Genomic DNA, 27,578 nt, shown 5'->3' on the forward strand with positions numbered 1-27,578 from the left:
GAATTATCAGGGACATTTTGCAGCTTCTGGGCCTTCTCTCAAGGCCATGAAGGACTGAGTATCCTGCCCTCTGAGTATTTACAGAAGTCACTCTCACCACCTCACACTGACTCTCTTGACCCAGAGCAGTTCTTTGCTTTTTCAAAAAACAAACGGGATGAAAGTCCAGGCTGGGACTTCCTCCTTGGCATGTCTGACAGGGACTGACGTACTCTAGGCCCTTTGAATCCCGGAAGTCCAGGACACACCCAACCTTGATCGTAGCGTCCAGAATGCTCGAGCATAGGTAGAAAGACAAAAGCAAAAACGTTGCAACATGAGGGACCCACTGGCAGCTTGTTCGGTGAGTAGCTCCATGGGGTTTGTGTGCCTGTGTGTGAGAGGGAGGGTGGAAGGTAGATTTATATATTCATGGATTTTTAACTTAAGAAATTTGAGACTCTCAGAAACCAAATATGTATATTGGCTGTGGTACAAAATTCTGTGGTTTTTCTTTGGTTCAATTTAAACAGACCCTTTTTTAAAAAATGACAGGGCAGGTAATTGTCATCTTTCCTTCTCATATTCTTGGAAAAAGTTTGAGTGAATATAGCATATTTGGATCTAAATGGTGTCTGTTTAGAAAACATTCTTAAGGCATATACCAGTGGTCCCAACATCATGTGTGCAGTGGATACAAAAACACAGAATGTCTGCAGCCAATCTTTGGCTTGAGAATTAAGTCAGGGAGGAAGATTTTTGCGTATTTTCCCATATCGTTTAGGGTCAAGGATTCCAAGTCCTGCACAAGGGACAGACGCTGCACTTGGTCCAATCTGTGGTGGTTCTCAGACTGCTTTACCAGCAAGCTTGTTCCAGTCTTGGGAGTATTACCAGAAATAGAGGATTGGTCAAAATTCCAAAGACTTGTGAGGCTGTTAGCAACCTCATGGAAGTAAAATAATCAAGGGTTGTCAATGTATTATTCCAATAAATGGTGCTGAAAAGCTAAAATTGGTGACATCAGGAGCAAGGGATTGCAGTCATTCTTCATACATTTTATTTAAAAAGAATCTGTGGAGAGGCAGATAAGTGGAAGCTGTAATAAAGCCATAAAGAAAAAGATCAGTGGAAGATTACTTTTTATTACTTGTTTATTCAATGCATAAGGAAAGCACATGCTCAGAAAAGATGGAACTACAGTGCTATTCCACAAATGAGTCCAAGAACAAGATGAGGTACATAAGATAAACTCATAAATGGCTAGTAATATTAAAACGACATAGTAGCCAGCTCTATCTGATTTTACTTTTTTAAATGCAAAAACAATATGTACTTAATGTAAAAACAAATTCCAACCATATGGTTGTATATAGATTTTAACAGTAAAACTTTTTCCCTTTAGTTACCTCAATCTCAATCTTCTCTCCATTGGTAATGATGATAACTTTTTCTTTAAAGTCTTTTATCTTTTACTTATTTGTTTATTTATTGTTCTCTCCTTGGGTTTGCTCCCTTACCAAGCTGTTAAACCCTCTCCTGTCTCAACATTGATACCTTGATGATGTTTTTGTATAGGAGTAGTAGAGAGGGAGAGGGGTGGGCAGTGGAGGCAAGAATTTGGCACTAACAGTAACCGAAGGAGAAAGTCAAGACCAAGGGAAGAGTGCAACAGTCAGAGAGGAAAACTGAGGCAAGGTTCAATTAAGATAAAAAATAAAATAAATTTTTTAAAAAATAAGAAAGGAAAAGCTGCTGAAAGCCTAACACCCTTTTGCAGGCAGCAGAGTCAGTTTTTAGGTCAGGACCATTGAGAAATGTTTTAAGCAGTCCCAAGACAAGCCATCACTACACTTCTGTGTCACTTGACAGCCCCACACCCTGGCATGCTGAATAGTTCTTTGTCCTATGCTGAGCCATTGCCCAGAGGACTCCTGTCCTTGTCCACAACTCTGAAGTTCATCTCTATGGGCCCATTGCCACCAAAGTTATCCGGGAGTCAAGCAGAGGCGGATATCCCTTCAACTTGGGTTTCTAAACCCTCTAAAGTTTCAGAATATTTATTTATTTGCGATTGTTTCATCTTCATCAAGTGTTCAAGTTGATTTCCTGGTACAGTCCTAGCTTGTACTTGGGGAACAATGCTGGGTAAAAATGAAGGCACAGTTCAGGAACATCCTAAAACAAAGGAATGGATTGCAAATGAATGCTTCTTGAAACACTTAGTAGTTTTATAAAAGAACCCAAAGCTTTAATCACCTGTAAAATGTCCTATTCCATGAGTGCCTCGGGTTGTACAGAAAACAATTCATAAAGTCTTAACTTAGCTGCAGTTCTTAACCTGGTCCACACCAACGGATCCATGTATGGAACTTAGTGGGTGACATGAACTTCGATGGGCAAAACATCTCTGTACTAATTTCCAACTGAAGTTTAGTATTTCTTTCAATTCTGACTGTTGGCAACAAACCTCAATACTACAGTACTGTGACTGTAGAATAGCAGTGTCTGTGATTTTGTGACCGATAAAAATCACAGATATTTTAATTTTACAGTTGTTGCAGATATCTAGAAATATTGTTTACACTCAGCCTGACTTAGAAATTTTGGTAATTCTTATGACTTGTTATTTATTATATTACTAAAAGAGCACACATAATATCACAATGTAAAAAATATATTTTTATATATCTAAAATGTATGTGTATAATATATTTTACATATATAATCTATATACAAGAGTACTTCAAAAAGTCCATCAAAAGATTTGTATTATCTTTTAATTCTATTTTTCCACAAACTTTTTGAAGTACTCTCTTACATATCAATAGAATTAGTTTCTTTTATAATTTTATGTTATTTTATTTTTGCATTTGAAAATATTATTCTGAGTAAAATGGGTTTTACCAGGCTACTAAAGGTGCCCATAGAACAAAAAAATTTTAAAAACCTCTTTAAGGTCATGCTCCAATGGGCATAATAGGCTGATAGGTGGGCCCTTCAACCTCAAAGAGCTGGGTCAGCATCTGTGTTCAAATTATTGTCACCAGGGTAGTACAAAGATTGCCTAAAGGCTGTGCAGGGCTTTTAACAAATCTCAAGAGTGTCAGAACTTATTTGAAGAAGGTTTTTAAAAGTCCTGTTTTTGAAAAGAAAAAGAATTGGCTCTGGGCCTTGATACCTTGATGCCTGTGAGCTTAGCTTCTAAACCTAAAAATAGGCCAAGGGAAATCATCTTCAAATCCATATGCAAGGCAATAGGACCAAATTATCCCCAAAGGAAATAATCCTATTATTAAAAAAAAAAAAAATAGAAGTAGCACCTTTGTGTGAAACATTGCCATAGAAATCAAGGGCAAGTAACAAGCTATAACCAAGTTTTTGCATTTTACGCACATATAGAATATCTAGGTAGAGGCCTGTCAAAGCAAGCCTCCTGGGCTCCACACAGTCAGCACCTTCCCTCATGTCAGCTGTTGAAACAGCCCCAGGCTGCTCCTCCTCAGGTTGGTAACCTGGTTCAGATGACAACCTGGGCTCTCCATTTTGGCAGCTCAGCCTGGGTCACCAGATGGTGACTGGCACCAACTCAGAAGATGCTTGTGTAATGGTGCATGCCTCCTGAGGGATTCTGATTCACTGCAGAGGTGGATGGAGCAGGCCGAGTCTGACATGCACGTCGTGTGCCCTGTAGCGTCCCCAGTGTGCATCAGTAAGATACGTAGCACGCCTTTCCACACTTCTCGGGCCTCTGTTTCCTCATCTGTAAAGTAAGAGGAGGAGAGGATGGAGCAGACTATGCCCTTTAATGTTCTGTATCTCATAATCCATGACAGCCTGCCAGGGACATTCCAAATATTACACAGATGGCTAACAAATACAGGTCATCCCCTAATTAGAGGGGCAGTGCTTTGATCTGAGGGTTTTTTTGTAATGGCAGCATTTATGCAAGTGAATTTACTTACAAGTGCTGGGCAAAAACATTTTGCTAATGGCTGAATGGGAATGTCTGTGTAGACCAGTTGTCTATATGAAGGATTTTTTTTTTTTTTAAGGGACTCAGAAATCTCCCAAATATTTCATCACCAGCCTGAAATCCATTTACCAGGGGGGAAAAAAACGTTCATTTTTTTCTAGTCATTAATAATCCCAGGGAGAAGCAGCATGATAATATAAATTCATATGGAGATGTAAAATCAATAGTAGATTCTTTCCTGGAATGAATATTTGGTAGGGGCTGGGCTATTCAAAAGCTCAACAGATAGGAAAAGAACACCAAACATTCGCCTTCCCCTGACTTTGACCATCGTAAATCCTTCCTTTTGTGCCAGTTGAGACATTAAGAAGCCATCTGTACTGCTCCTAACACTTAAAGGTCACTATCACTCAGAGTAAACTTAGTGTGATTATACTGATTAGCCATTTATAAATGTATTTGTTTCTAAAGGAGTCTCTAGTTGATTGGCTTACCTAACATTTCTCATCACAGTTCTGTCCCTAACTAATGAGGTTGTCTTCAGCTCTTTGAGCTTTAACTGTAAATAAGGAGGTTGGACTTTAGTGGTTTCCAAACTGTTCCATAGAACCTCTTGAGAGTCCTTTCTGGTAGATGGGAGTGGGGTGGGACAGGAGCAGGGGAAACAAACCCGCAGTCAAGAGATTTCACTCCCTCAAAGTAGATATGGTACAAGATTTTCTGATCTCACGCACACATGTGCACATGCTGGACTAGATGGTCTCTGGGGTCTGCTTTGGCATTTATGTAAACCTGCTTTTCACAGTTTTTGTCTTCAAGTCTGAGTAGATAGTGAGGCAGGACAGAGTAGGGACACGTCCCAGGGAGGCTGCTCATAAATATTCGGACTGGATTAGCCAGAGCCTGTGCACCAGGAAGGACAGGAAGGGCAGAGGTCAGCCGTCAGGAGTTTGCACGTGGGACAGAGAGGATGGAGAAAGTCAGGGGCATGTGCTTCTCTCTCTGGTAGAAATGCCTGTGCACTTCCTTGGCATGTACGTTTGGTAATAAAGCCCTAACATGTTTCTCTGTCCGTCGCTTCCTTTCCTTTCGCCAGTGCCATGAAAAATTCTTTTTTCATGGACTAAGAACCTGGATATGCCACTCGGTAACAATGGTACATGATGAAAGGTACAGAATCACTGTAAACAAAGGGTTATGCTGAGATAATGGAACTATTCTTAGCAACTCTTTTGCTTATTGATGTCACCTTTATCTCAATCTGGATCAGAATTTGTTGGGGAGTCTCCAGCACATGGTAGACAGGGTCAAGGATAAAGATTCTCTTCATTGCTGTTACAAGCAGAACATCCCTCTCTCAGCTGATCATTAGGTTAACAACAATGTAATGTATTGCAGAGCTTCCAGAGTGTCCCGACTTGTGTGTGCCTAGTCATACTGGAGTTTGGGGAATGGATTACAGGTGTATCTGAGATACAAATCTCCTCAGCCCTTGAATGGTAGAATGTGGCTAGGGGGGCAGAGCCATGGGCCAGTTGCCTCCACTTGGAACAATTTTGTCCATTTACCATACTGTTTAAGTACAGATATTTTCTGGTGTGCCATGATGTGAAAAAAAGTTAGGAAGTACTAGTCTATTAAATGACGGAAGATCATGTTCCAAATTCTCGAACTGGCAGCCCAAGGGTCAATTGCAGCCATCAACCGTGCTTTGTTAGAGCAGCCCCTTGCTTTAAAAAGTTGAGTGTAAGTGCCTTTGGGGAGACACTCGGGCTCCACCACTGCCACTGCAGGCACTTGAGTTTTCAATCACTGGTTTCCAAACTTTTAGAACAGTCTGGCCTCCTGAAACTAGTTCCTTGGAGACAATATATAAAAAAGTGTCTTAGAGAGTTGTGATGGCTTGATGAGTTTGGGAACTGCAGCAGCCCCTGCAGCCCCAGCACATAGAAAAATTCTCAGCAGGTTTGACTCATTTGCACAAAGTTTTCCCTACATGCCCTCATCCTCACACGTAGTGTCCAAACTCCTCCATTCTCTCCCCAGGACTGTTGTGAGCAGACTGTTCTTAGGGGGGGGTGAGCTGGTGGGGGCCCTCCCCTTGGGACATTTCATCTCACAGTCCCCTCTTTCTACTCTTGGTTCTCCTGATGGGAGCTTCCTTTCCTCACTCGCACTCTGAAGGCTCCAAACCCTCCAATCCATCTCTGCTTTGTCTTCTCCCGTTCCCAGACCCAGCCTTACATAATGTCTGAGAGCAGAAAAACTCCCTCTGCAAGCATGTGTCCAAATCTTTCTCTCTCTCTTGCATGTGGCCCTGTGGTTTCTCTGTTGGGTCTTCATTTTTGCCTTGCAATGGGCTGGAGAGAGAAGCAAATAGGACAATACATAAAAATACACAGCCTAAAACTGTGAGATAATTCTAAACAAATCAAATAAAAAAGCCACAGGACATAGAAAGAAAATCATAAAATTTTATTGAACATAAAATAAGGTCTGAACAAATGAAAGGCCTGACTGTGTCCTTGGATGGAAAGTCTAAATACCATAAAAAAGTCAATTTCCTCAAATTGGTATATATATATGTGTGTGTTATGCAATTCCAATTAGAATTCCATCAGGGATTTTTTTTAAAATTGTAATTAGATAAATGTTCACGTGGAAGAATAAGTGCCCAAGAATAGCCAAAGGAATTATGAAAAAGAAAAAATAGTTGTTTAAAGAGAGCAGAGTGTTAGTATCTCTATAGCTTAGGTAGTGAGTACAGAATGTGTACCATTATTATGTTCTGTATCATTACTGTTTTATAAACCATAAAGATGTTTTAAAATTTAACTCAAAAAGTTAAAAAGACTGTGTATGAGTTAGCACTATATTCAGCTGCATATTAGAAAAGCCCCTAAAAATGACTTTAAAAACATCCTTGTATTTCTCTCGCACGTAGAATAAGTCCAAAAGTAGAGCTGAGGCTGGTGTGTGGCTTCCACAGCCACCAGGGACACAGGCTCTTTCTGCTCTGTGATCTTAGCACATGATATCCAACCTCAATACCACTTTATGACAGTGGCCATCGTTTCCAAGTCCAGGAGGCAGGAAAGAGGAAGAAGAGACCTTCACTGAAACGCCACGAAACTTTCGCCCACGTGTCGTTGGACAGCATTTAGTCACATGGCTGTACACCTAAGGGGAGGAGGCTGAGAAATGACTTTATTCCGGGGCTTGTACTCTGCTAAACATTTGTGTATTTTCTTCTCATGACACTGAGGTGTGTTTTGTGGGATGCTGTGAGGTGTTATAAGAAGAAAATAAAAGTCTTAGGGAGGAATTTAATAAAAATGTTTAGATTACATAGGAGTAAGCAAAGAAACTAAACTAGTTTTACAGCAGGACTTCTCACAGTTTTAAAATTCTCACCAAGACTTTCCCAGTGTACTTGAAAGGGGAGGAAGGAGGCCTTAATGGTATTATATAATTCATAGATGCCAAATTAGTTTCATTGGAAATAAAAATTAGAAAGCTTGGTTGGCAAATGGTGATTTTACTCTTACAACTCGCAGAGGAGAATCTTTTCCTTATCATGACAGAGGCTACAAACTGAAGCCTCACAACAGGTGTGTTTTGCTTACGCTGCAGAGAGTTTTTTAGTTTGGAAATTGTTGACTACAATTTTTTTAAAAAATCATATTTCAGATGCAAATCCTGATTTCAGCTTTTTTGAACCAACTGGGAGATCTGGCTGTCCTGGGCCACATTCCCATGTGGTAGTGATGGGCCAGAGTGGGTCAGGCAGCTGCCTCTCCAGCTCGTGGTCCCCACCCTGCTCTTCACTCATCCAGGTGCCTGGCTGGTGCCTGTAGGCACCTGATTGTGCAAGGAGCTAATGATTTCCTTGTAAAAACTTTGCACCCTCACTACTCTCCTTGTGTCAATGAAGCAATTTACTACTACTGTGTGTCTGCCAAATCCTATCACAGCTTTCTGTGTTAAATGCAGAGGAAAGTTAAACTATCACATAAAGACAATAGGTTTTACTATCTGTAGGACAGTTCCTATATCCTGGTGTTGGGAAAGTAGAATAATTTAATCAGGCCTCCTTGCACCTTAGGTCGGGTTGGGGGTGGTGCAGCGCATTCTTTGTAAATAAGTTGTGTGTGGGTGGAGTTAATGCACATGCGCAGTTCAGCGGCCTGGCTGGCGTCTAGTGCCTCAGGCTGCTGCGCTGGATGACTATGCTCTCAAACCTATGGCTCTAAGGAACTTTTTGCCATTTACCTAGCTTATAGATCTGCATGTGATGGGGTATGGTGACCCAGCCTGGCGTGTGAAGGGTTTGTGACCCAGTCTGGGCAATGGGCTTGAGGGGTCTGTGAGCTCCAGATCCAGCCCTAGCTCAACAATCGGCCCAGTCGGCAGGATTACAGGCAGGTAAAAGAGTTCGACAGTTGGCCCAGTTGGCAGGATAACGGGCGGGTAAAAGAGCTAAACAATTGGCGACATCGGCAAGATTCCAATATTAGCATAAGCACTACACCTGGGTATTGGTTTGTTCCATCCCAAAAGTAGGAGCCTGGATCTGGTCATTTCTCTAGGTCCTTCCTCCTCTGTGGCCCTATGTCCTTGTTGGATACTCTGCTAGCACTGTACCAACTGAAAGGTGCTGTCAACCCTGAGGGTGTTCGTGTTTGTGAATGTGCCTGCTGCATAAGAGGCACTCAGTAAATGTGAGTTTCCTTCCCTTTTTCCTTCTCAGTATGGTGCTCAGCTGAATGCTGGAGACATTTAAGCACTGGAAGAGGCTGGCTTATTGCATGAACAAAGAGTCATGGCACGGCAGTCACTCCACACAGAATTTGGGTCCTTTTCTGTAAAATCTCATTTTGAAAAATGCAATCTGCTGTTGTACCTCCCAGGTGGAAACTAGGAGAGAGGGTGTTTGGGATGTTCCATCATCCAATTCACCTGCTCTGTCAGAAAAAAGCTGCAGAATCACCTGACATTTACCTTCTCTGTTTGAGCACTTACAGTCTATTGCCATCAATGTCTACATTTACAAATACAATTTTCAGAATGATGTTGTAGAGTTCTAAATCAAGTAGCAAAACCTTTTACTTGAAATTCTTATGTCTGCAGGCTAAATTCATACATAAATAAATTTATAAAGGTTTAATTATAAATTTATAAAAGTTTGGTTAAACCAAAATGTTCAACTCATTATTATAACATTATTACTAAAGTTAAATGAGACATAGAGGGGACCAGGACAACATTTTATTAAGTTATTCACTTACCTTTTCATATTTCAGCCAAGAAGTCTCTCACTTTAATAGTTCATGGTTTGTCATGAACCCCCAGGAATATTATTTTGGAGTTTATATGTGTGGGGGTGGGGAGGGCACAAAATCGACACATAGTGTTCTGCAGAATGTACTTTTGACCATCCTGGGAACAATAGGGGTTTTAGGCAACCAGACTCCAAATGTACTCCACTGCTGAATTGTTTGCATTTGGCCTAGCGGAGAAGCAGATAGACCAGCTTTATTTTTGAAAAGTTCTCCCGATCTTTCACATCCAGACAGAAGAGACTTAATCTTTATTTTGAGAACTCATCCAAAAGGTGTGCATCCCTGCAAATGCAAGATCATTTACAATAAAAGTCATCATTACAGCAGCATTCTGAATTTATAGGTGCTCTATCTTTGGAAGTGCTCACAATCCTCCTGCTCATCCGTTGTTTTTTTTTTTTTTTTTTTTTTTTCAGTACAATAAAGTATACAAGAACCTAAAGGAGTTTTCTCAAAATGGAGATAATTTCTGCAAGCAGATCATATCTGTTCTTCAGCAAAGGTACAAAATGCACATTTGCAATGAACATTTCTTGCTTGTTAGTTGGAGCAAGCAACACGACTGGAGGAGTGATTACAAGCTGTCTTACTTTCCAGAACACGGGGTTATATTTTGGTGCTTGAGAGTTTGGTTGGAAGAGTGATTCTCCTCTATTGTACATTTATCAATTAGGTACTATAAAAATCAAGGCACGACAGGAAGTAATTCTGCTTGCGAAGGCTCAATCAGGTCTCTTCTGATTCCTGACTAGGTTTATCACCCGTGTGGGGGCCCCCTGTTATATCTGATGTATATGCTCATTGTAGTACTTTTCACACTCATGGCAATTATTAGTTTACATTTCTATCTCCCCTACAGCGGCAAAGGCTGTCTTATTCATCATTGTATGCTGAGCTCCTACAGACTAGCCTTTTGATTCTCTTGGTGAATGATGAAGGAATGAATGGATGGATGAAAAGTCATCATTTTCAGTGTCATCTCTTAATCCTAGGTGGGATCATGTGTAAAGCTGTTCACTGGGCTGAAATGAGCACATTTAACTCAGTCTAGAAAGTTAAAAAAATCCCTGCTTAAAATTAGAGAACCCAACGACTGAATTGGGTCATACAGAGCCTTTTAGCCCTTTTCCCTACCTCTAGAGAGCTCTGTACTAAACAACTCTAAAAAGACCTTCAGAAGAGATTGTTCGTTCTTTTAAGGTAAACTATTTCAAATTTAAAATATTGTATGTGTGCCATAAGAATAAAGGTGCCATGGGTCGATTGCATCCTGCATGATAGGTCAAGATCATAATAGGTCAAGATTAGTTTTATCAGGACAAATGAATGAGGCCAAAGAAAGATATGGAGGAGCTCAAACAGGCTCTTATAAAGAAAAAAAACCAATTTATCAAATGAAGTCAAAAGCAAAATTTTTTAATATGATGTTACTTTTATCCTAACAGCCAAATTGCTTTGATTCCATGAAAGAGAAAAGGGAGAGGAGCCATCTGGGAGGGAATTTCTTCTATAAGAAAATATTCATTTATCAGTTTTAAAGGAAATTATTTAAAATAAGAACAGTTAACTATTCTAAAAATTCAACCCATTACCTAGATTAGAAAGCATCTCCCTCTTGCAGATAAGGGAGAATCTGTACACGGATTAACCATGTATGTGATGTGGGGTGCAGTCATCTGGGCCTTGATTATTTGGTGTTTAAGTGTTCAAAGTTAGTGCCTAGTAGAAAGCTCTGAAGACGGAAGGCAGATATAAGTGACACCTGCTGTGAACAGACTCAATGGTGAGCTGAAAAAAATTTGTGAAGTGTCTATAGGAAAATTGCTTTATTGTTGTTCCCTTGTCCAGATTATCCCCTATCTCCACAGACATGGCTACTTTCTTTATACAGTCAAGGCCTTCATCTCTCATCTATGTCTCCCTTGAAGCCACTTTCCAAGGGCTGCCATCTGCCCTGTACCTATTAATGGGCAAAACAAGCCCAGTGAGGAGAAAACACTTGGGTACCTAAAGATATCTTCCTTCTAGATTTTACCTCCTTACGGAGCAGAATTTAGAGTTTGAAAATCTAAAGTGCTATTGATTAGCAAAATTACAAGCACATCTCTGGATAAAAACTGCATAGCATAAATACAAAAAATAGATCTAATATTTTACCTAAACTAAATAAATTATGCTAGATACTGGGTTGTTTATGCGATAGATGCTTTCCTAAACATTCTGTCAAGCTAATCTTGTACAATGAAATCATCTCCCCTTAGCCAAGATGCCATTTTTGACTTGCTTTCTATTGATTGCCAATAAATGTACATTTGCAGTATCTCATTGTTACCGAACTCAGATCCTTCTGCCTGCCTCCTTGAGAGGGAAAGAAAAAAAGACTCAGAAGGCAAATGGTTGGTGTTAGAAAAGCAGATGTATTCAGCTGAAGGAGATGGTAGGCTATCCCATCTCAATGATTTAGATTTACTGAGGAGTTTTTAAAGGAGGGGTTGAGGGAATGGAATATGGGAGGTGAAAAGCAGAAGAGAAGGAGATGTGAGTTATGAGGGGTCAGTGTCTATGGGTCAGGTACAAGGTCTCGCCAAGGCCTCATCTGGTTTCTGTTCTCATCTTCGCTGTTATCTCAGGATCCTGCAATATTTTGATTTGCTCCAGTGGACTTGGCTGGTGCCCAAGGTCAGGTTCCATTCGTTTGGCCTTGATCATTTCTCAAAACTCTTTAAGTCTCAAAGGAAGAGCTGTTAGCCTTGCAAAGTACTAATTAGCTTCTCAGCCGTGTAGACCGTCCTTTTTAAATCACCACCATCAGCCTCCCCTGCCCTGCCACCAGAGCCCAGGTGGTTTCAGGTCCCAACATGGCTTCAGTCCTGCTCACTCCAACATCATCATACTGGAGCTTTCAGGTTTCCTCCCCTTGCTCAGTTTTTTGATCATGGAGTCAACCTGAAAGATGTTTGTCCACACTAAGGGAAATGGTATTTGGGGAGAACTGTTTTCTAATGGTTACAAACACTATTAATCTATGAATACGTGGCACATTGTTTATTTTTAGACTGTATTCCTATGTCAGCTGGCAAAGACAGAGGCCTCTTCACTTCCCAGGGTTGGATCATTTCTCTTTCACAGAAGTGATATGATTCTGAGGTCATACCTCTTCCTGCTGTGTTTGAACTGAGTCAACATAATCACCACACCAACAAGAAGGGATGGCTACAGCATTGCTAGTACTACATTCACCTTCACTCTGCCCATTCTGTGAATTCAGAAATTATTTCCCTAGACATACATGAGCTAAAAGGCTGATTCCCACCAGCTATCCAGAAATGAGCCCAGGGCTTATTTTCCTCTTAAATGGGTGGTCTTATTACATATGAATCAGTGATACAGTTCTCTTGTATTAGAAAAACACCTGGAAAGCTAGTACTCTTTAAAAGAAAGTAGGCGGATACTTATAGACAAGTAACAGGAAACCCCATAAGAGAAGTAAAATGATACAGGTTGAGTGTCCTTTATCTGAAACGCTTGGTACCAGAAGTGTTTCAGATTTCAGACTTTTTCAGATTTTGGAATATTTGCATATACACAGTGAGATATCTTGCAGATGGAACCCAAGTCTAAACACGAAATTTATTTGTATTCAAATAAAGGTATATTTTTGTACACCTTATACACATAGCCTGAAGATAATTTTATACAATATTTTTAATTATTTTGTGCATGAAGCAAAGTTTTGACTGCATTTTGACTGCAATCTGTCACATGAGGTCAGGTGTAGAATTTTCCACTTGTGGTGTCACTCTGGTACCCAAAAAGGTTCAGATTTTGGAGCATTTTGGATTCTGGATTTTCAGATTGGGAATGCTCAACATGTACTGTTGGAACACAAATAGTAGGCATATCCAATGAGAGTTAAGACAGAAAATCATGAAGGCAAATCCAGTAGCCAGTGTAAGGAAAGATATAGTGAGCACATGGAGCTTTGAATTGGCGGGGCCTGCCACATAAAATGCACTCAGTAAATATTTGTAGATTGAATGAGTAAATAAATAAAAGATAGTTAAGGGGTTTTTGTTGTTTTTTCCCCCCCATTACCTACATTATTAGAACAAGGTCTTTACTACCTTTGGAGGTTTACATTTCCACACACCTTGCTCAAGAGTCCATTGGAATGAAATTCTGTTCAACAGGTGCATACAAGAGGCAGCATCACAATCAAGCTGTGAATCTAGATAATGTTTCCTTTCCAAGCTCAGCTGCCTTCTTGCATTTATTCTAATTGGTGTTGACAGAAAAGCGCAGTTGTCATTGAAATGCCATTTTACCTGGAAATTCTGCAATTCACGGTCACGCTTAGCTTCTTTTATCCAATTAGTTACTTCAGTTTCTTTTTGCAGGGGCCAACTCAGATTTGGCCAGAGTCACACAGCAGCTTCTGTGATGCCTAATGCCAAAGTCATCAGGTTTACTTTAATATAATTACAGATCAGATTTAAAGAGACAAAGACATACTCCCAGAAATTATTTATGAGTGTTTGGCTCCCTGCACATTCACAGCTAATGTTTAAACAGGCTTTAATGGGAGAATCGATCGTTCTTCTGTAAGAAAGCTTAAGACCGGGGTTTCAAATGGCAAGAATTGCTGCTCTGAACATAAGCAGGAGGAGGAGGAGGAGAAAGGGGGTAGAGGTGTAACTGGCCATAGAAGAAGAAAAAGAAAAGGAAGAGCAGGAGGAAGAGGAGAAGGAGAAGAAAGGGAACGAGGAGGAGGAAGGGGAGGAGGTGCATTGGCCATTTGTCCCTCCAGTGATCCATTGCAGACATTGTCAACAAAGGAGCAATAAATCGAAATGAAATCTTTGCTAAGCCTCACGCTTCCTACTCTCCTCATCATCCTGGTGCTCTTTCCCGCAGCTGCAGCTCTCTTGCCTGTTGACGACTTCCACATGTATATTACCAGGCACCGTGTCTTCACTGTACTTCCACCAGATATTCAACAGTATATGGGACATTGCCACCTACAAGTCCCATGGAGCCACAAAGTCAACATATCCAAAACAGAGTTTATCAGTTTTTCTCCAAAGCTGGTACTCCTGGATTTTTTATCATGGTGACTGGGACCACGGTCCACCTATCAGGCCCAATACCAGGAGCCACCCATACTCATGATTCCTTCTATCCCAACTCACGACCGAGGCTTCATATTTCTCTCCTCTAAACCCTCTTTATATCCATAGCTTTTTTTTATTTCATGGCCTCTTCCATTGTTCTGGCAAAACTCTCTTAACCTGCTCTTCTGTCCAGGGGTCCTGCCTCGCAGTTGTGTGGTCTGCACAACGCACAAAGGCACCGGCCGAGCGGGTGAGTGGATGCAGAAACCCAATGCACTCTCACCCCTCCGGGCTTGCACCCTGGCTCAGAGCTGTGTCCCTTCAGAGGGCCTCCTTTCTCTAATCCCAGCAAAGATACCTCAACTTGTGGGCTGGTTGGGCCCTGTCCCTGTCTCTAAGGCGTCTCGCTCCCATGACCTTTAGGATAAAATTTACTCTCATAGTATTTTATAAAAAGACCTTTGAGATCTGAGCCCTGCCTTCCTCTCCTTCTTGTCTCTCTCCAACTCTCTATGACCCCTGTCCCTCTCCTTCTTACTGAACCACTTGCATTACCCCTTCCTTCATGTCCCCCTAAGGTTCCCTGCTGCTTCCACCACCACCCGTGGGTCCCTGCATTTGAACAGGCTGTGTCACCTGCCCAGTTGATGCTCCTTCATCTTCACTGCCTGCCTTCATTCAGCACATTCTTCAAGATTCAGTCATCCCACTGAGGCAGGTCTTCCTCCACTCCAGTCCCCAGTCTCAGAAAAGTGCCCTTCAGTTTTGTGTGCAGAATCGGTGCTGATCTCTTCTGTAGCTCTCATTGCCCTACACTGTTATTCTCTGCTCGCTTGTCTCTCTCCTCCACTGGAGGCTGACTTCCTTGAGGGTCTTTGCATCCCACCTGACTAGCATGGATCTGGCACTGAGTAGGTGTTCAAATGGATGCATTAATGTATAAGTGACTCCGCGCCTCAGGCACCCGTAACTTTTAAGTTCAATGGAGGCTATTTCTGAGGAGCAGTGAGTGGGTATGTCAAAGACACTGACATAGAATGTAGTATATTATTTTGAACAAAAACTAGAAAAATAACAAAATCACAGAAGAGATCATTTATCCAGCACAACCTATGAACCAGGCACTGTGTTAAATGTGTCTTATACTTGGTCACTTAAATTCTCACAACGCAATGAGGTGCATATGTACTCTTATCCATCCCTAATTTACAGATGGGGATACGGAAAAGAGGATACAGTTTCATTCCTCCCTAGCCTGACCCGGCTCGGTTCAGGAGCATCCTCCAAGTTGGCAGCAGTTTTGGACGCTGCTATGGGAATCCCAACGTGCTCAGGGGTCCTGGTCCAGCTCCTTCATGGAGTCTTCAGGTCGTCGATGGGAAGGGACCTCTGCAGTCATCAAGCCCAGTGGCTTTCACACCTTATGGCTCAAGAGGTGTGTGGCAAGCCTCAGGGCTACTTCAGGGGGCTCCCTCCTCACACTCTCTCCTACTTAATCAAAACAGCTTCACTAATATTTATAAGATATGGTGGGATTCTGCATAAAATTTTGTTTCCCAGCTAAAAAGCTTTGAAAACCACCATTCTTGTGCACTTTATCTGACTTCCCCACCACAGTACCCCTCTCCCCCACACACATAAATGCACTCAGTTCAGGAATGAATGAACGCATGGGATCTGAAGTTCTAGAGATGTCATAGTTTATGTGTTCTCTGGGCCTGAGTGAGCAGCTACTTGGAGGGACTCTCAGTCTGGACACCCAAGGTCTTGTCCTCCCATCCCTCCTCCTCCCAGGTCTCTTCCCACATTTGTGCTTTTCTCAGGAACCGGAATTAAGGCTACCGGTAGTGACGAAGTGGGTGTTGTGGGCTAGCCAGAGAATCCAGCCACTTGAACAACAGAACTTCAGTGTACCTTTCAAATTGCCAGTAAGGAACTTTAAATACAACCTATTTATAAGATGAACTCCTGATTATCTTTCAAAAGGCAAACTGACAAAGATTGGGTAGAAAACATTAGCATATCCGGCCCCAAGCTGTAGGCTGTTGCTGATAGAAAGTAGGAGGCAAGAGACTGGTGATGGAGGGGTTAGTGATATCACAGTCAAGGGTTTGAGGTTGCAAAAATTCCTTAATTCATAATGAAGGGAGGGTTCCGTCACCTGCTTTTTTCAAGCATAAGAAGGCCTTAGCTAATTCCTCATAGACACACTGGGCAACTGCAGTTTTTTTTTTTAAAACCAATTTTTATCACCGTAATTTTATTATAGGAGGATACTCTAAAATTGATTGCATGGTTCCTTATACTATTCTTATAGTTTAATTTGTGCTCTGTCTAAAATATTGAATCTGAAATCATCCATTTTCCGTCTCTTGCTTCTTTCTTTCAAAAGCATAATTTATTTTAAAATCTTCATTGTTACTATGAAAATGTATGATGGAACTATAATAAAGCAGTGAGATTAAACCAGTTTACGTGGATGCACATTGCCACCTCTGCTTTGGGAAGACACTGGGGCCATCTCATTCTATTTAGCAGGAATCCTGAAGATTACGTATATGTACTTCTCATTACACTTAGCATGGGAGAGCCACACAGCAGTGTTTGTTTCCATTTATAAACATTCAACTTATGAAAATGACGGCTCTCTCTATGCTTGCCAGTTGGAACCATGCTTCTTATGAAAGAGCGATTTTTTCTGGAGAGGAACTTAACTGTTAACATCTGTTGAGATAAAAGCCAGTCAGGGCCAGAGGCCTGGGAGCCTGTTCGCCTGTTAGTCACAGGCAGAAAGAGATCACAGTGATCGCCCCACACCCACTCTGCCCATCACATTTTATTTCCTTTCCTTCCAACCTGCAGAGCAATCTGCTGAGGTTCCCAAATGGCTATTGGGGTTTAAAATGCAAGAACAGATGACTGCAGTCTGCTTTGCTTGGTTGATTTGAATACTGGTTCTGAAACCCTTTGAAGTCATCAATAAATTGCAGGCAAAGAGATAAAGGACACAGTTGTGTTGTTCAGAGAGGCTGTGTCCAACTCGGTCCAGCCTCAAAGGGCTAGTCTGGCAACATATGATGTCAGAGCTCCTGCCCATCCACTTTTCCTGACCCTAACACCCCACCATCATCCTTGAAAACACCTTACAGCTGCACAGATGCATTGGGGATAGGCCTGGGCAGCGTGTCCATCTGCACCGTGGGGCTGTGGATTGGGCTTCCAGCTGCTAAGACACAGGAGCAGTGGGATTCAGAACACTGCGACTAAAGGCCAAGTGAGAGGGGGTGTCAATTTTTAAAAGTACTTTTGTTTGACTTTCCCCACAATTCTCCATCTTCAGCCTCTTCTGCGCAACCTCAGAGGCAGGAGTACAGAGTGGTGAAGTAGGCAGGTTCTCCAGCCAGACTTCCCAGGTTCAAATCCTGGCTCATTCACTTTCTTTCATGTGTGCCCTCAGGAGAGTGACTGACTAAACTCTCTGTGCCATGCCTTCCCTTCCGTGAAATGGGTAGAGAAAGTGTGCCTCCCTCATGGAGGTTAACATGGACTAAATGAGGAAATATACCTGAAACACTTGGAATAGCGCTTGGTATGCTGTACGTGCCTGATACCTGCTGGACGTTACTATTTTGTGCGTAGGCAGAACTCAGGTCAGGCATCAGCAAAAGGTCACAAAGGTGATTGCAGCACATTTGCCAGGACAGCACTGCTTGACACACACCCCTCATGTGCAGGATTACAGGAATTTTTAACCTGTATACCAACCTGTAGACCCACAAATCTGCCCTGCTACAGATTTCTAAGATACTTGTATCTAAAGGGGAGCCTTCCAACACAAGAAATGCTGTATGGCAGTTGAATCTCTTTAGGTTGGTTCCCTACCGTGCTCAAGAGAAATTCAGAGGACATACTGGGACTCAGGAGTAAAGATGGCCTGGCTCAAAAAAGAAAAGCCGAATTACCTTAAAGTGAACAAAGACCCTCTTTCTTGCCACCAAAGGCAAACTTATTTTTTTCCAAGTGGAATCCAATTAAGTAAGGTAGCAATGTAAAGGAAAGCAACTCATCTTCCTGGTGGTTGTCCTTTTTACATCTGCTTTGCTTCTGCAGCACCTTGCACAGCCCTCAAGAACTTCCTGAAAGTAAAACGAAATTCTTTTTTTTTTTTTTTTCTTTTGTCTTTTTCGTGACCGGCACTCAGCCAGTGAGTGCACCGGCCATTCCTATATAGGATCCGAACCCGCAGCGGGAGTGTCACCGCGCTCCCAGCACCGCACTCTCCCGAGTGCGCCACGGGCTCAGCCCTAAAACGAAATTCTGAAGAAGATGCTATGCCTGACAGCCTTGCCTTTCCTGTTAGAAGACTTTCGGGATTGTCCTGCAGTCGATGGAAAAGGAAACTGTGCATTCTTCCCCCCACACCATCCTCACCTCTATGTACTTGGGCTGTTCTAAATTTTTACAGATCCTTCTGGATACATAATCATCATATTAGAAGAATTAGTATTTATTAAGAACCTCTTTTATGTCCAGTGCTGAGATGAGCACTATAAATGCATTATCATATTTAATGCTTTATGCACTGCTTCCAAGACAGAATGCCATGCTGGAAAGGAAAGCCCTAAAAAGCCCTGTGGTTAGCAATGGACTAGGAAGGGTTTATGTGTCTAGCTATTTCAAGTACTAAAAAGCAGTGTACTCTGATATCAGGGCTGAGCACAGCTCACACTAGTAGGAATGCATCTAAACAGCTTGTCGGGGTAAAGTTTTCAAAAGTGGTGAGGCAAGAACAGATTTGTAGCAAAAACCAGTAAGAATTCTAACCAAGACCTGCTGGGAAGTCCATTTACTCATTCATTCATTCATTCATTCATGACATACATACTGAGTGCCTACTATACTCCAAGCACTGTTTTAAGTCTAGGCATATAGCAGTGAAAAAAGTAATTCTTGATGCTCATGGAGCTGTTTACATTCTAGGAGTGTTCACAAGAGTTCACTAAAAATTATAGTGTGATATGATATGTGTAATATAATAAGTGCCAGGACACATAAATAAAGCTGTTATGGAATAGGACAAGGACCTTCTTTTCGATAGGGCAGGCTCTGAGGAGGTGACATTTGAGCAAGACCTGCTGGGGATGACGTGAAGAATAGCATGTGCTTATAGAGCAGAAGGAGGACTCAGAAGAGGCCACAGCCAGTGCAAAGGCCCTGAGGCAGGATGGCATTTGGCCACTGAGCAGGAGTAGAATGAGCAAAGCATGACTGGTAGTTGGGAAAATCAGAGAGGGAGCCAGGGGTCAGATCAGGCAGAGCCTTGCAGATCAGTAGTAACTGCTCCAGACATTGAGTCCTTACTAGGCTTGGGTTATGTATGAGTCTGTTTCTGTTGTTTATAACAAAATACCTGGAACTGAGTAATTTATAAAGAAACAATATTTATTGCTGCAGTTTCAGAGGTTGGGAAGTCCAAAGTCCAGGGAACTCATCTGGTGAGGATCTTGTTTGTGGTGACAATGTCAAAGGAGTCTCACATGGCAGAATGGCAGAGCAGAGAGAGAGAGGGACTCTCACATGCCCTCCTTTTAAAGCCCTCAGAACCATGCCTATGAACTAGGGCATGGTCCTTATAATCTAATCACCTTTTCAAGGCCCCACCTTTCAATTATCATAGTAGGATTTCTCACCCTCAACAGTTACAGTGGGGATTAAGTTTCAATGACTTTGGGGGGCCATTCAATCCACTGCAGGTTAGCACTATATTTTAATCTCATAAAACCCCTTGAGGTAGGTCTAATAACTCCCTTTTAATGTTTCTGAAGCTACCCACTGAATGGTAGACATCTCCTGGGATTCTAGAGCATCTGAGTTCATCAAGGGTGATGACTCTCCCAGCTTGCTGTCGACCAGCGCTCTCTTTTTCTCTTGCTTTCTCCATCAATTGGAACATATTCCTTACCTGGGCAAGTTCCAATATCAAATGGGTATTTTCTGCACCTAGGCCTTAACATACATTCTATGATGGCCTTTTTTCTTTCAAAAGTGGTAAAAATAACTTAAAGCACAGCTGTAATAACAGGAAAAAATGAATAGAAATTTAGCAATAGATCAATAGCCCATGAACTCTGGATTCTGTTTTATAAAAGAGAGCTGGCTTTCTTCATTTAGTCTATAACACTGAGTCTAATTTGTATGAAAACATGCAGGTATTAAGTTAGTTACTGGAGAGTACTGGGATTGTTTCCCAAATGAAATAAAGTCATAAATAATTCTAAAAATATTTTACAATAAAAATAGAATTTAAAGACTGAAAAATGTAACAAAAACTCTTACGGTTTATATTAAGAAGAAAAACATAAAGTGAACTTAATTTCCTACATTTTATTATCTGCAGTGAAAAGTGAGATGAGTAAGAATATGTCCTCATTTTAGCTGCATATGTGCCTATAAATAGGACATGGTAAAATCAGTTTAAGGTGAGAGTGATTCAGTCTGTCCAAAAGAACCAAGAAGTTTGCTTTTGAAGGGCATGCCCAGACTTCCTACTGCGTCTTGTCCTGCATAGAAAGCAATGGAAGTTTATTTTCTAAATCTTGTGTTGGCCACCACAGCAGATTCCCATTAGAAAACTACTGTTTGGTTAATTCAATCATAATTTATCATTTTATTGCCAGCTATTATAATCTAGAGCTAATTGATTGGTATTAATGTCCCAAGATAAGTAGGGCAGTTTTCTTTCTTTCTTTCTTTTTTTTTTTTGTGACCGGTAAGGGGATCGTAACCCTTGGCTTGGTGTTACCTGCACCACGCTCAGCCAGTGAGCGCACCGGCCATCCCTATATAGGATCCGAACCCACGGCCTCGTCGCTCCCAGCGCCACACTCTCCCAAGTGAGCCACAGGGTCGGCCCCAGTTTTCTGGTCCTTACTAGCTATATTATTAGTTTTCTAGGACTATCATAAGAAAGTACCACAGACTGGATGACTTAAACAACATAAATTTATTGTCTCATGGTTCTGGAGGCTAGAAGTCCAAGATCAAGGTGTTGGCCAGGTTGGTTCCTTCAGAGGGCTCTGAGGGAGAGTCTATTTCATGCCTCTCTTCTGGCTGTTGGTGGGTTGCTGGCTGTCTTTGGCATTCACTCCTTGGCTTGTAGATGCATCACTCCAATATGTGGCTTCATGTTCACATGGCATTTTCCCAGTGTGTGTGTTTCTGTGTCCAAATTTCCCCTTTTCTTAAGGTTACATCCATATTTGGTACAGGCCTACCCTAATGACCTCATCTTAACTTGGTCAGCATCTGCAAAGACCCTATTTTCCAAATCAAGTCACATTCACAGGCACTGGAGATTAGGACTTCAACATATTTTTGGCAAACACATTCAACCCATAACACTGGTGTAAAAGAGGCTTAAATAAAAAAACTCTCTCCCTCTGTAGGATCCTCTTGGATATCCTTAAGGATTATGCTTAAGGGTAAGAGAATCCTTGTAGTAAACAAACCATCATTTCTTTATGTAGGCATTATATTTCAGTCTAGGCCCTCCTGTGTGTGTGTGTGTGTGTGTGTGTGTGTGTGTGTGTGTGTGTGTGTGTGTGTGTGTGTGTGTGTGCGTGCGCGCACGCAAGCGCACGTGCATCTGTATGTGTGTGTGGTTTTGCTTGATTTCTGGCCAGTACATCGATTTAACAACTAGCCCTTTGCTAGCAGGGCAAACCTGGAGATTAGCTATGCCAAAGGACTTCAGAAACTGGCAATCAAGCTGAGCAAGGTGTTACAAAGCACAAAGAAAAAGTAAGTATCATGGCAGAGGTAAGGTAAAGTCCTTCTTAAAAGTAATACAAAGTGACATATGTTCCATCCCAGCTTCCTCTTATAAATGTGGCAGGTACCTAATGTCAGGCATGGTATCCAGGTCTGGGGTACTGTGCTAGGCACTGTGTTATATGCTTTGCAGTTATTCCCATCTCATCCTCACAACAACCCTTGAGAGGTCTTACTATTACTCCTATTTGCAGAGAATGACTTGAGGCTTGGAGAGCTTAGGAAACTTCCCCTGTCACACAGATAGAGTTGCAGAGCTGGATTCATCCTGGGTCTTTATGATGCCTAGGCCCACATTCATAATAGGCCTTGGTGATGATATTTAACTTGGGAAGTGATATTGTTAAGACAGAGGGTCGTAGAGTCAGGAAGTGCGAATCTTGCTTTATCTCTACTCTGTGACCTTTGACAAGTAACCCAGCCTCTCTGTGCCTTGATTTCCTCCTCTGTTAGATGGAGTAATGATATGTGCTCATGTTTGTGTTTGTGTGTGTGTGTGTGTGTGTGTGTGTGTGTGTGTATGGGGGAGAGTGCATATTAAATGAGATAATGTATATAAAGAGCTTAGCAAATTGGGTGCTAAAAAATGCTGATTCCCATTTTCCTCATTATATTGCAGCACTAAGAATGAATTAGATTCCTTCTTTTGGGAGAGAGAAGAAAGATATTGATATTCTAAAAATGGCCCATAGTGATAATTTGCTACGGAGATTTTTGACTAATGCATGCAGGTGTGACGCTAAACTGGCAGTCAGTGCAAAGGCCTCTTTTGATGATGAAAGAGGAAGGAAAAGAAAAGGAAAAAAGGAAGCCTTGGGTTCAAATTACCACTCCTCTTTAGGCATCCTCTGTAGTAGAGAATGATAGCTTTAAAATTCCTCATTTAGCTTTATTTTTACTTTTACAGTAGTATTTTAGTAGACCACAAAGAAGCCAGTACAGTACAGTGGTTGAGTATAGATAGACTTTCATTTAGACTGCCCAGGTTTACATTCTAGTTCTACCATTTATCAGGTGAGTGACATAGGACAATTTATCTCACCTTACAATGTCTCTTTAAAATGGAAATAAAGCCTACCTCATATGGTCACTGTGAGGTTTAAATCAGATAATACAAAAAGTGTGCTTAGCAGAGTACCTGGTATGTAGCAAAAGCTCCGTAAAAATGTCCATTATGATTCTGATTCCAATTACCTCCTAAAGAGTGAGAGGCATAGGGTGTAGGGGAGTGTTTTATTGTGTTGCAACCCCAGAATCCAGTGTAGAACTACCAAAGGGTTGGCGTGTCCAAAAATTCAGTTAACCAGAATTAGTACAATATTTAATAGTAAACATTCATTGAACTTTTATCTATACCAAAATCTGTGTCAGGAACTTGTACAGGTATCTCAAGCTATTTCTCTTTTAAAAGATCAGTAAAGAGAGGGTCAGAGAAATCAAGTGATTCTTCCAAGCTCATGCAGGAAACAAAGGAAGCATCATTCAGACACTGGCTCCCTGAGGCCACGTGCTCGGCTTCGGGCCCTGCTGCCCACCACCTCAGAGGGGCAAAAGTCAGATTCCCTTCCCACGAGTGTGTGTGGCTTCCTTTTTAAAAAATCAATTCTACTGAGGTTTAATTTACATGAATAATAAGCACCCATTTTAAGCATATGGTTTGACCAATATTGACATATGTATACATACCACATAGCTACCACTAAAACTAAAACATAGACATTGCTACCACGCCAAAAAATTTCTCATGCCTGTTTGCATTCCTCCCCCACCATCTCTCCCTCCAACTCTCCAGGCCCCAAGCAACCACTGATCTGCTTCCTGTCAATATAGATTAGTTTTGTCTTTTCTGGAATTTCCTATAATTGGAAGCATACAGTAAGTAGACACTGTCTTGTGCCCAGTTTTGTGCCTGGCTTTGGATGTGTAAAAAATCTGGCATCTTTTGGTCTAGTTCTCCCATTCTCAGACTGCAAGGTACAAACTAAGCCATCTGGAGGCAAAAACCTCTGCACATTCTGATTTTGGCAGGAATGCAGATTCATTTTCTCCCTCTCCATTGAAATCTACACACGCCTCTGTCGCCAGAGTTTATTGGTGCAATTGGGCTTATTGTCCTGACTTTGAAGGCAGACTATATGGGACACTGTGAGCTGAGAAAATAACATCATACTTTCTAATACTCCTTCTATGCTGTGAGAGACACAGCAGTGCTATCCTTTGTCTTAAATTGGGATACCACTCAAAGGACCATAAAATGTCTGAGCTGTTGTCCTAAAATCTTGCAGGCAGAAGGAGCTGGACCCCAACCCCAAGAGCAGCAAGCAGGATGTGACCAGGACTCTCCTGTCCTCTATCACTTAACTTCTCTAAGTCTCAGTTTATTCTTCTATGAAATGAGGATCCTGAAAAGATTGTCCCTGAGGCCTTCTAAGCTTAGCATCCTATTGCCCCCGTGTTCTCACCCTTGGCTGTTTTATTTCCCTGATTTTCTACAGACAAGGAACAGAAAATGAAAATCTAAATGAAAGAGGACTGGGAAAAAGCAGTATATATAATGACTATAGTGCAAATAAATATATTGGCTGACTTTAATCTCATGGAGAAATTGAAATAGGTTAGGGAAATGAATGCAATTGCTGAATGCCATGAATCAGACATGACGCTTTATTTCTCAGAGTTTACTAGGAAAATGACACCCACCTTGTTCCCCTGTGTTTTGCCTCTAGCTGTCTCAGCAGTGCCTGGGCCTGGGCCTCAGAGGGCATGAAATCCACAGCGGACCTTCATCAGTGAGTGCTCCAACCCCACAAAGGGAGTTGTAAATATTTAAAGTGGGTGTGCTACAAATATTCCAGTGCAAACTCACACTGAATAGATACGCCATAACACACCATTTTATTTCCCCAGAAAGTAATTTGGAAAGTAGATGTAAATGCTAATACTGTGTCTGTGTGTCTTTTATGTTCTACTTCCAGAAAACTTGGCAAAGCAATTGAGTTGGAAGCAATAAAACCGACTAATCAAGTCCTCAGTGCACAAGAGAAGAAGAAAAAATCAGTGAGTCAGAACCTTCCTTTTCTCCCGTTTAAAGCAAGATTTCTGTCTTTGGCCCAAGGAAAAAAAAGGGGATCTAAAAGTGTTACTAGGTTTCAGGAGTTTATCATAAAAATAATCAAAAACATGAACCCAAGATGTTTCCACAGGGTTGTTCGTTAGAGCCTTGTTTATAATAATGAAAAACTGAAAACTACTTTATCATTAAAAAATAAATTATGATAAACTCAAACAATAGAGAACTTCACAATCATTAAAAATCTTAATCTAGAAGAATGTAATCACATGGGGATTTTTTTTCAAGATGTAGCATTAAATACAAAAGCAGGATGAAAAATATAATGAACAAGATAATCTCAATTTTGTAAAATAAATATGTATACATGCATAGAAAAAAAAAACTGGAAGAACTTTCCCAATATGTTAATAAGAATTATCTTTAGATCATAGAATTAGAGGTTATTTTTATTTCATTTTTTATACTTTTTTGTACTTTCTTTTCTATAATTTTATTTATTCTATTTGTAAATAGAAGAATGATAAGCACAACTTTTTTTTTTTTTTTTACTGATGGCAAGAACTGTTTTATTTCTGTTTTGGTTTGTTTGTTCATATCCTTTTCATTGACTTGACCAACGGCAAAGGGTTCTATTTAGAGACCAGCAAGAACAATGTACAAAGGCACAACTTTTAAAAAGACACTTTCTATGCTTGGTTGGCATTATGTAATGGTTCTAACAGGTGCAATCCTCAAATATCCTTAAAATTAAAAAAAAAAAAAACTATACAATCGTTTCAGGCGCACCTGGTCCCCTTACAGCAAGCACACTCTCTGGTTTTTCTATGCGCCTTTCCTTCCAGAACACTTTCATTTGTGCTCCTTTTCCTTTTTCTTTGCGTGCCATGCAGTTGTTAAGCACTTTAAACTATGTTTGTGAGCAACATGAATGGGCATTTAGCAAATGCTGCTTGGCTCTGATAGGGGTGGGCTCATGGTCACTATTTGTTTCAGAGCCAGCCGCAGGTAAGAGGTTCCTAAGCCACATAGGTGCTCCTTGTAGAGGGAAGGGGCAGAGGCCAAAGGGGGTTTCACAGGACCCTGGCCCTATGAAGCAGGCCCTAACAGTAGCTAAGTCAGGAGGCTGAGGGGATTTGTAAGAGCTCTGATGGAAGAGAAATGATAGAAAATTTTTATTTGAACTCATGAAACTGAGTCGGGAAGTGGAATTGATGTTTGTGTGTGCATACCTGTGCTTTACCAAAATGGATGTTCTATTTAGGGGCAGGGTAATGGGTAGAGATTTGTAGACATTACTAGAAAGCCAAATAATCTTCTGCCATTGCAAACCAACAATAAAAAACAAACACTAGTCTATATCACATTAATTATAAAATATTTTTCATACCACAAAATAATATAATTACTAACATTTCTTTAGTATTTACCATAAATTAGGCAGAATGCTATGATAATTTATCACGGTGTTTTAGATAACTGATGTCATGACCCCCCCCAACTGCCATTTATAATCTTTTCAGCATTGTCCCTACCCACCGCACCCCATGACCCTGTCGCACTCTCTCACAAAAGGTAAAATATTAGATTTTATTTTTAAAATGAAATTATTCCTCATTCCAGCCACCTGCAGAGTCAAAAGTAGCATAGTGCATGAAATTATTTTCACTGTATTTGTTACAATAAATTATACACAGTCATGAGTCACTTAATGACACGGATATGTTCTGAGAAATGTGTTGTTAGGTGATTTCATCACATGCAAACATCATATTGTGTACTTACACACTCCTAGATGGCATATTCTACTACACATCTAGGCTGTGTGGTCTAGACTATAGTTCCTAGGCTACAAACCTGTACAGCATGTTACTGTACTGAATACTGTAGGCAATTGTAACACAACTGTAAGCATTTGTGTATCTAAATCTATCTACAAATTTAAAAAGTACAGTAAAAATATGGTACAAAAGATAAAAAATGGCACACCTGTATAGGGCACTTACCATGAATGGATTTTGCAGGACTGTAAGTTGCTCTGGGTGAGCTAGTGAGTGAGTGGTGAGTGAATGTGAAGGTCGAGGACATTACTGTGCACTACTGTAGACTTTATAAACACTGTACACTTAGGCTACACTAAATTTATATTTAAAAAGTAATTGTGCTATGACATTATGACAAGTGATAGGAATTTTTCAGCTCCATTATAATCTAATGGGACCACCTTCATATATGTGGTCCATCATCAACTGCAAAGTCATTGTGCAGCA

At 41.0% G+C, this 27,578-nt stretch overlaps 1 protein-coding gene across 1 annotated transcript in view; it reads left to right on the forward strand.

The window, feature by feature from the left end:
- Positions 1–262: 262 nt before the first annotated feature.
- Positions 263–27,578, forward strand: part of NOSTRIN (nitric oxide synthase trafficking) — a 59,364-nt gene continuing 32,048 nt past the window's right edge. Inside the window, exons 1-5 of the mRNA XM_063112397.1 lie at positions 263–343; positions 9,714–9,799; positions 22,125–22,208; positions 24,965–25,027; positions 25,214–25,295. Of these exons, the coding sequence (XP_062968467.1) occupies positions 317–343; positions 9,714–9,799; positions 22,125–22,208; positions 24,965–25,027; positions 25,214–25,295 (342 nt within the window). The 5' untranslated portion in view covers positions 263–316. The remainder of the gene's footprint in view (positions 344–9,713; positions 9,800–22,124; positions 22,209–24,964; positions 25,028–25,213; positions 25,296–27,578) is intronic.

The sequence above is a fragment of the Cynocephalus volans genome, chromosome 1 (genome assembly GCF_027409185.1).
Source record: "Cynocephalus volans isolate mCynVol1 chromosome 1, mCynVol1.pri, whole genome shotgun sequence".
Classification (NCBI taxonomy): domain Eukaryota; kingdom Metazoa; phylum Chordata; class Mammalia; order Dermoptera; family Cynocephalidae; genus Cynocephalus; species Cynocephalus volans.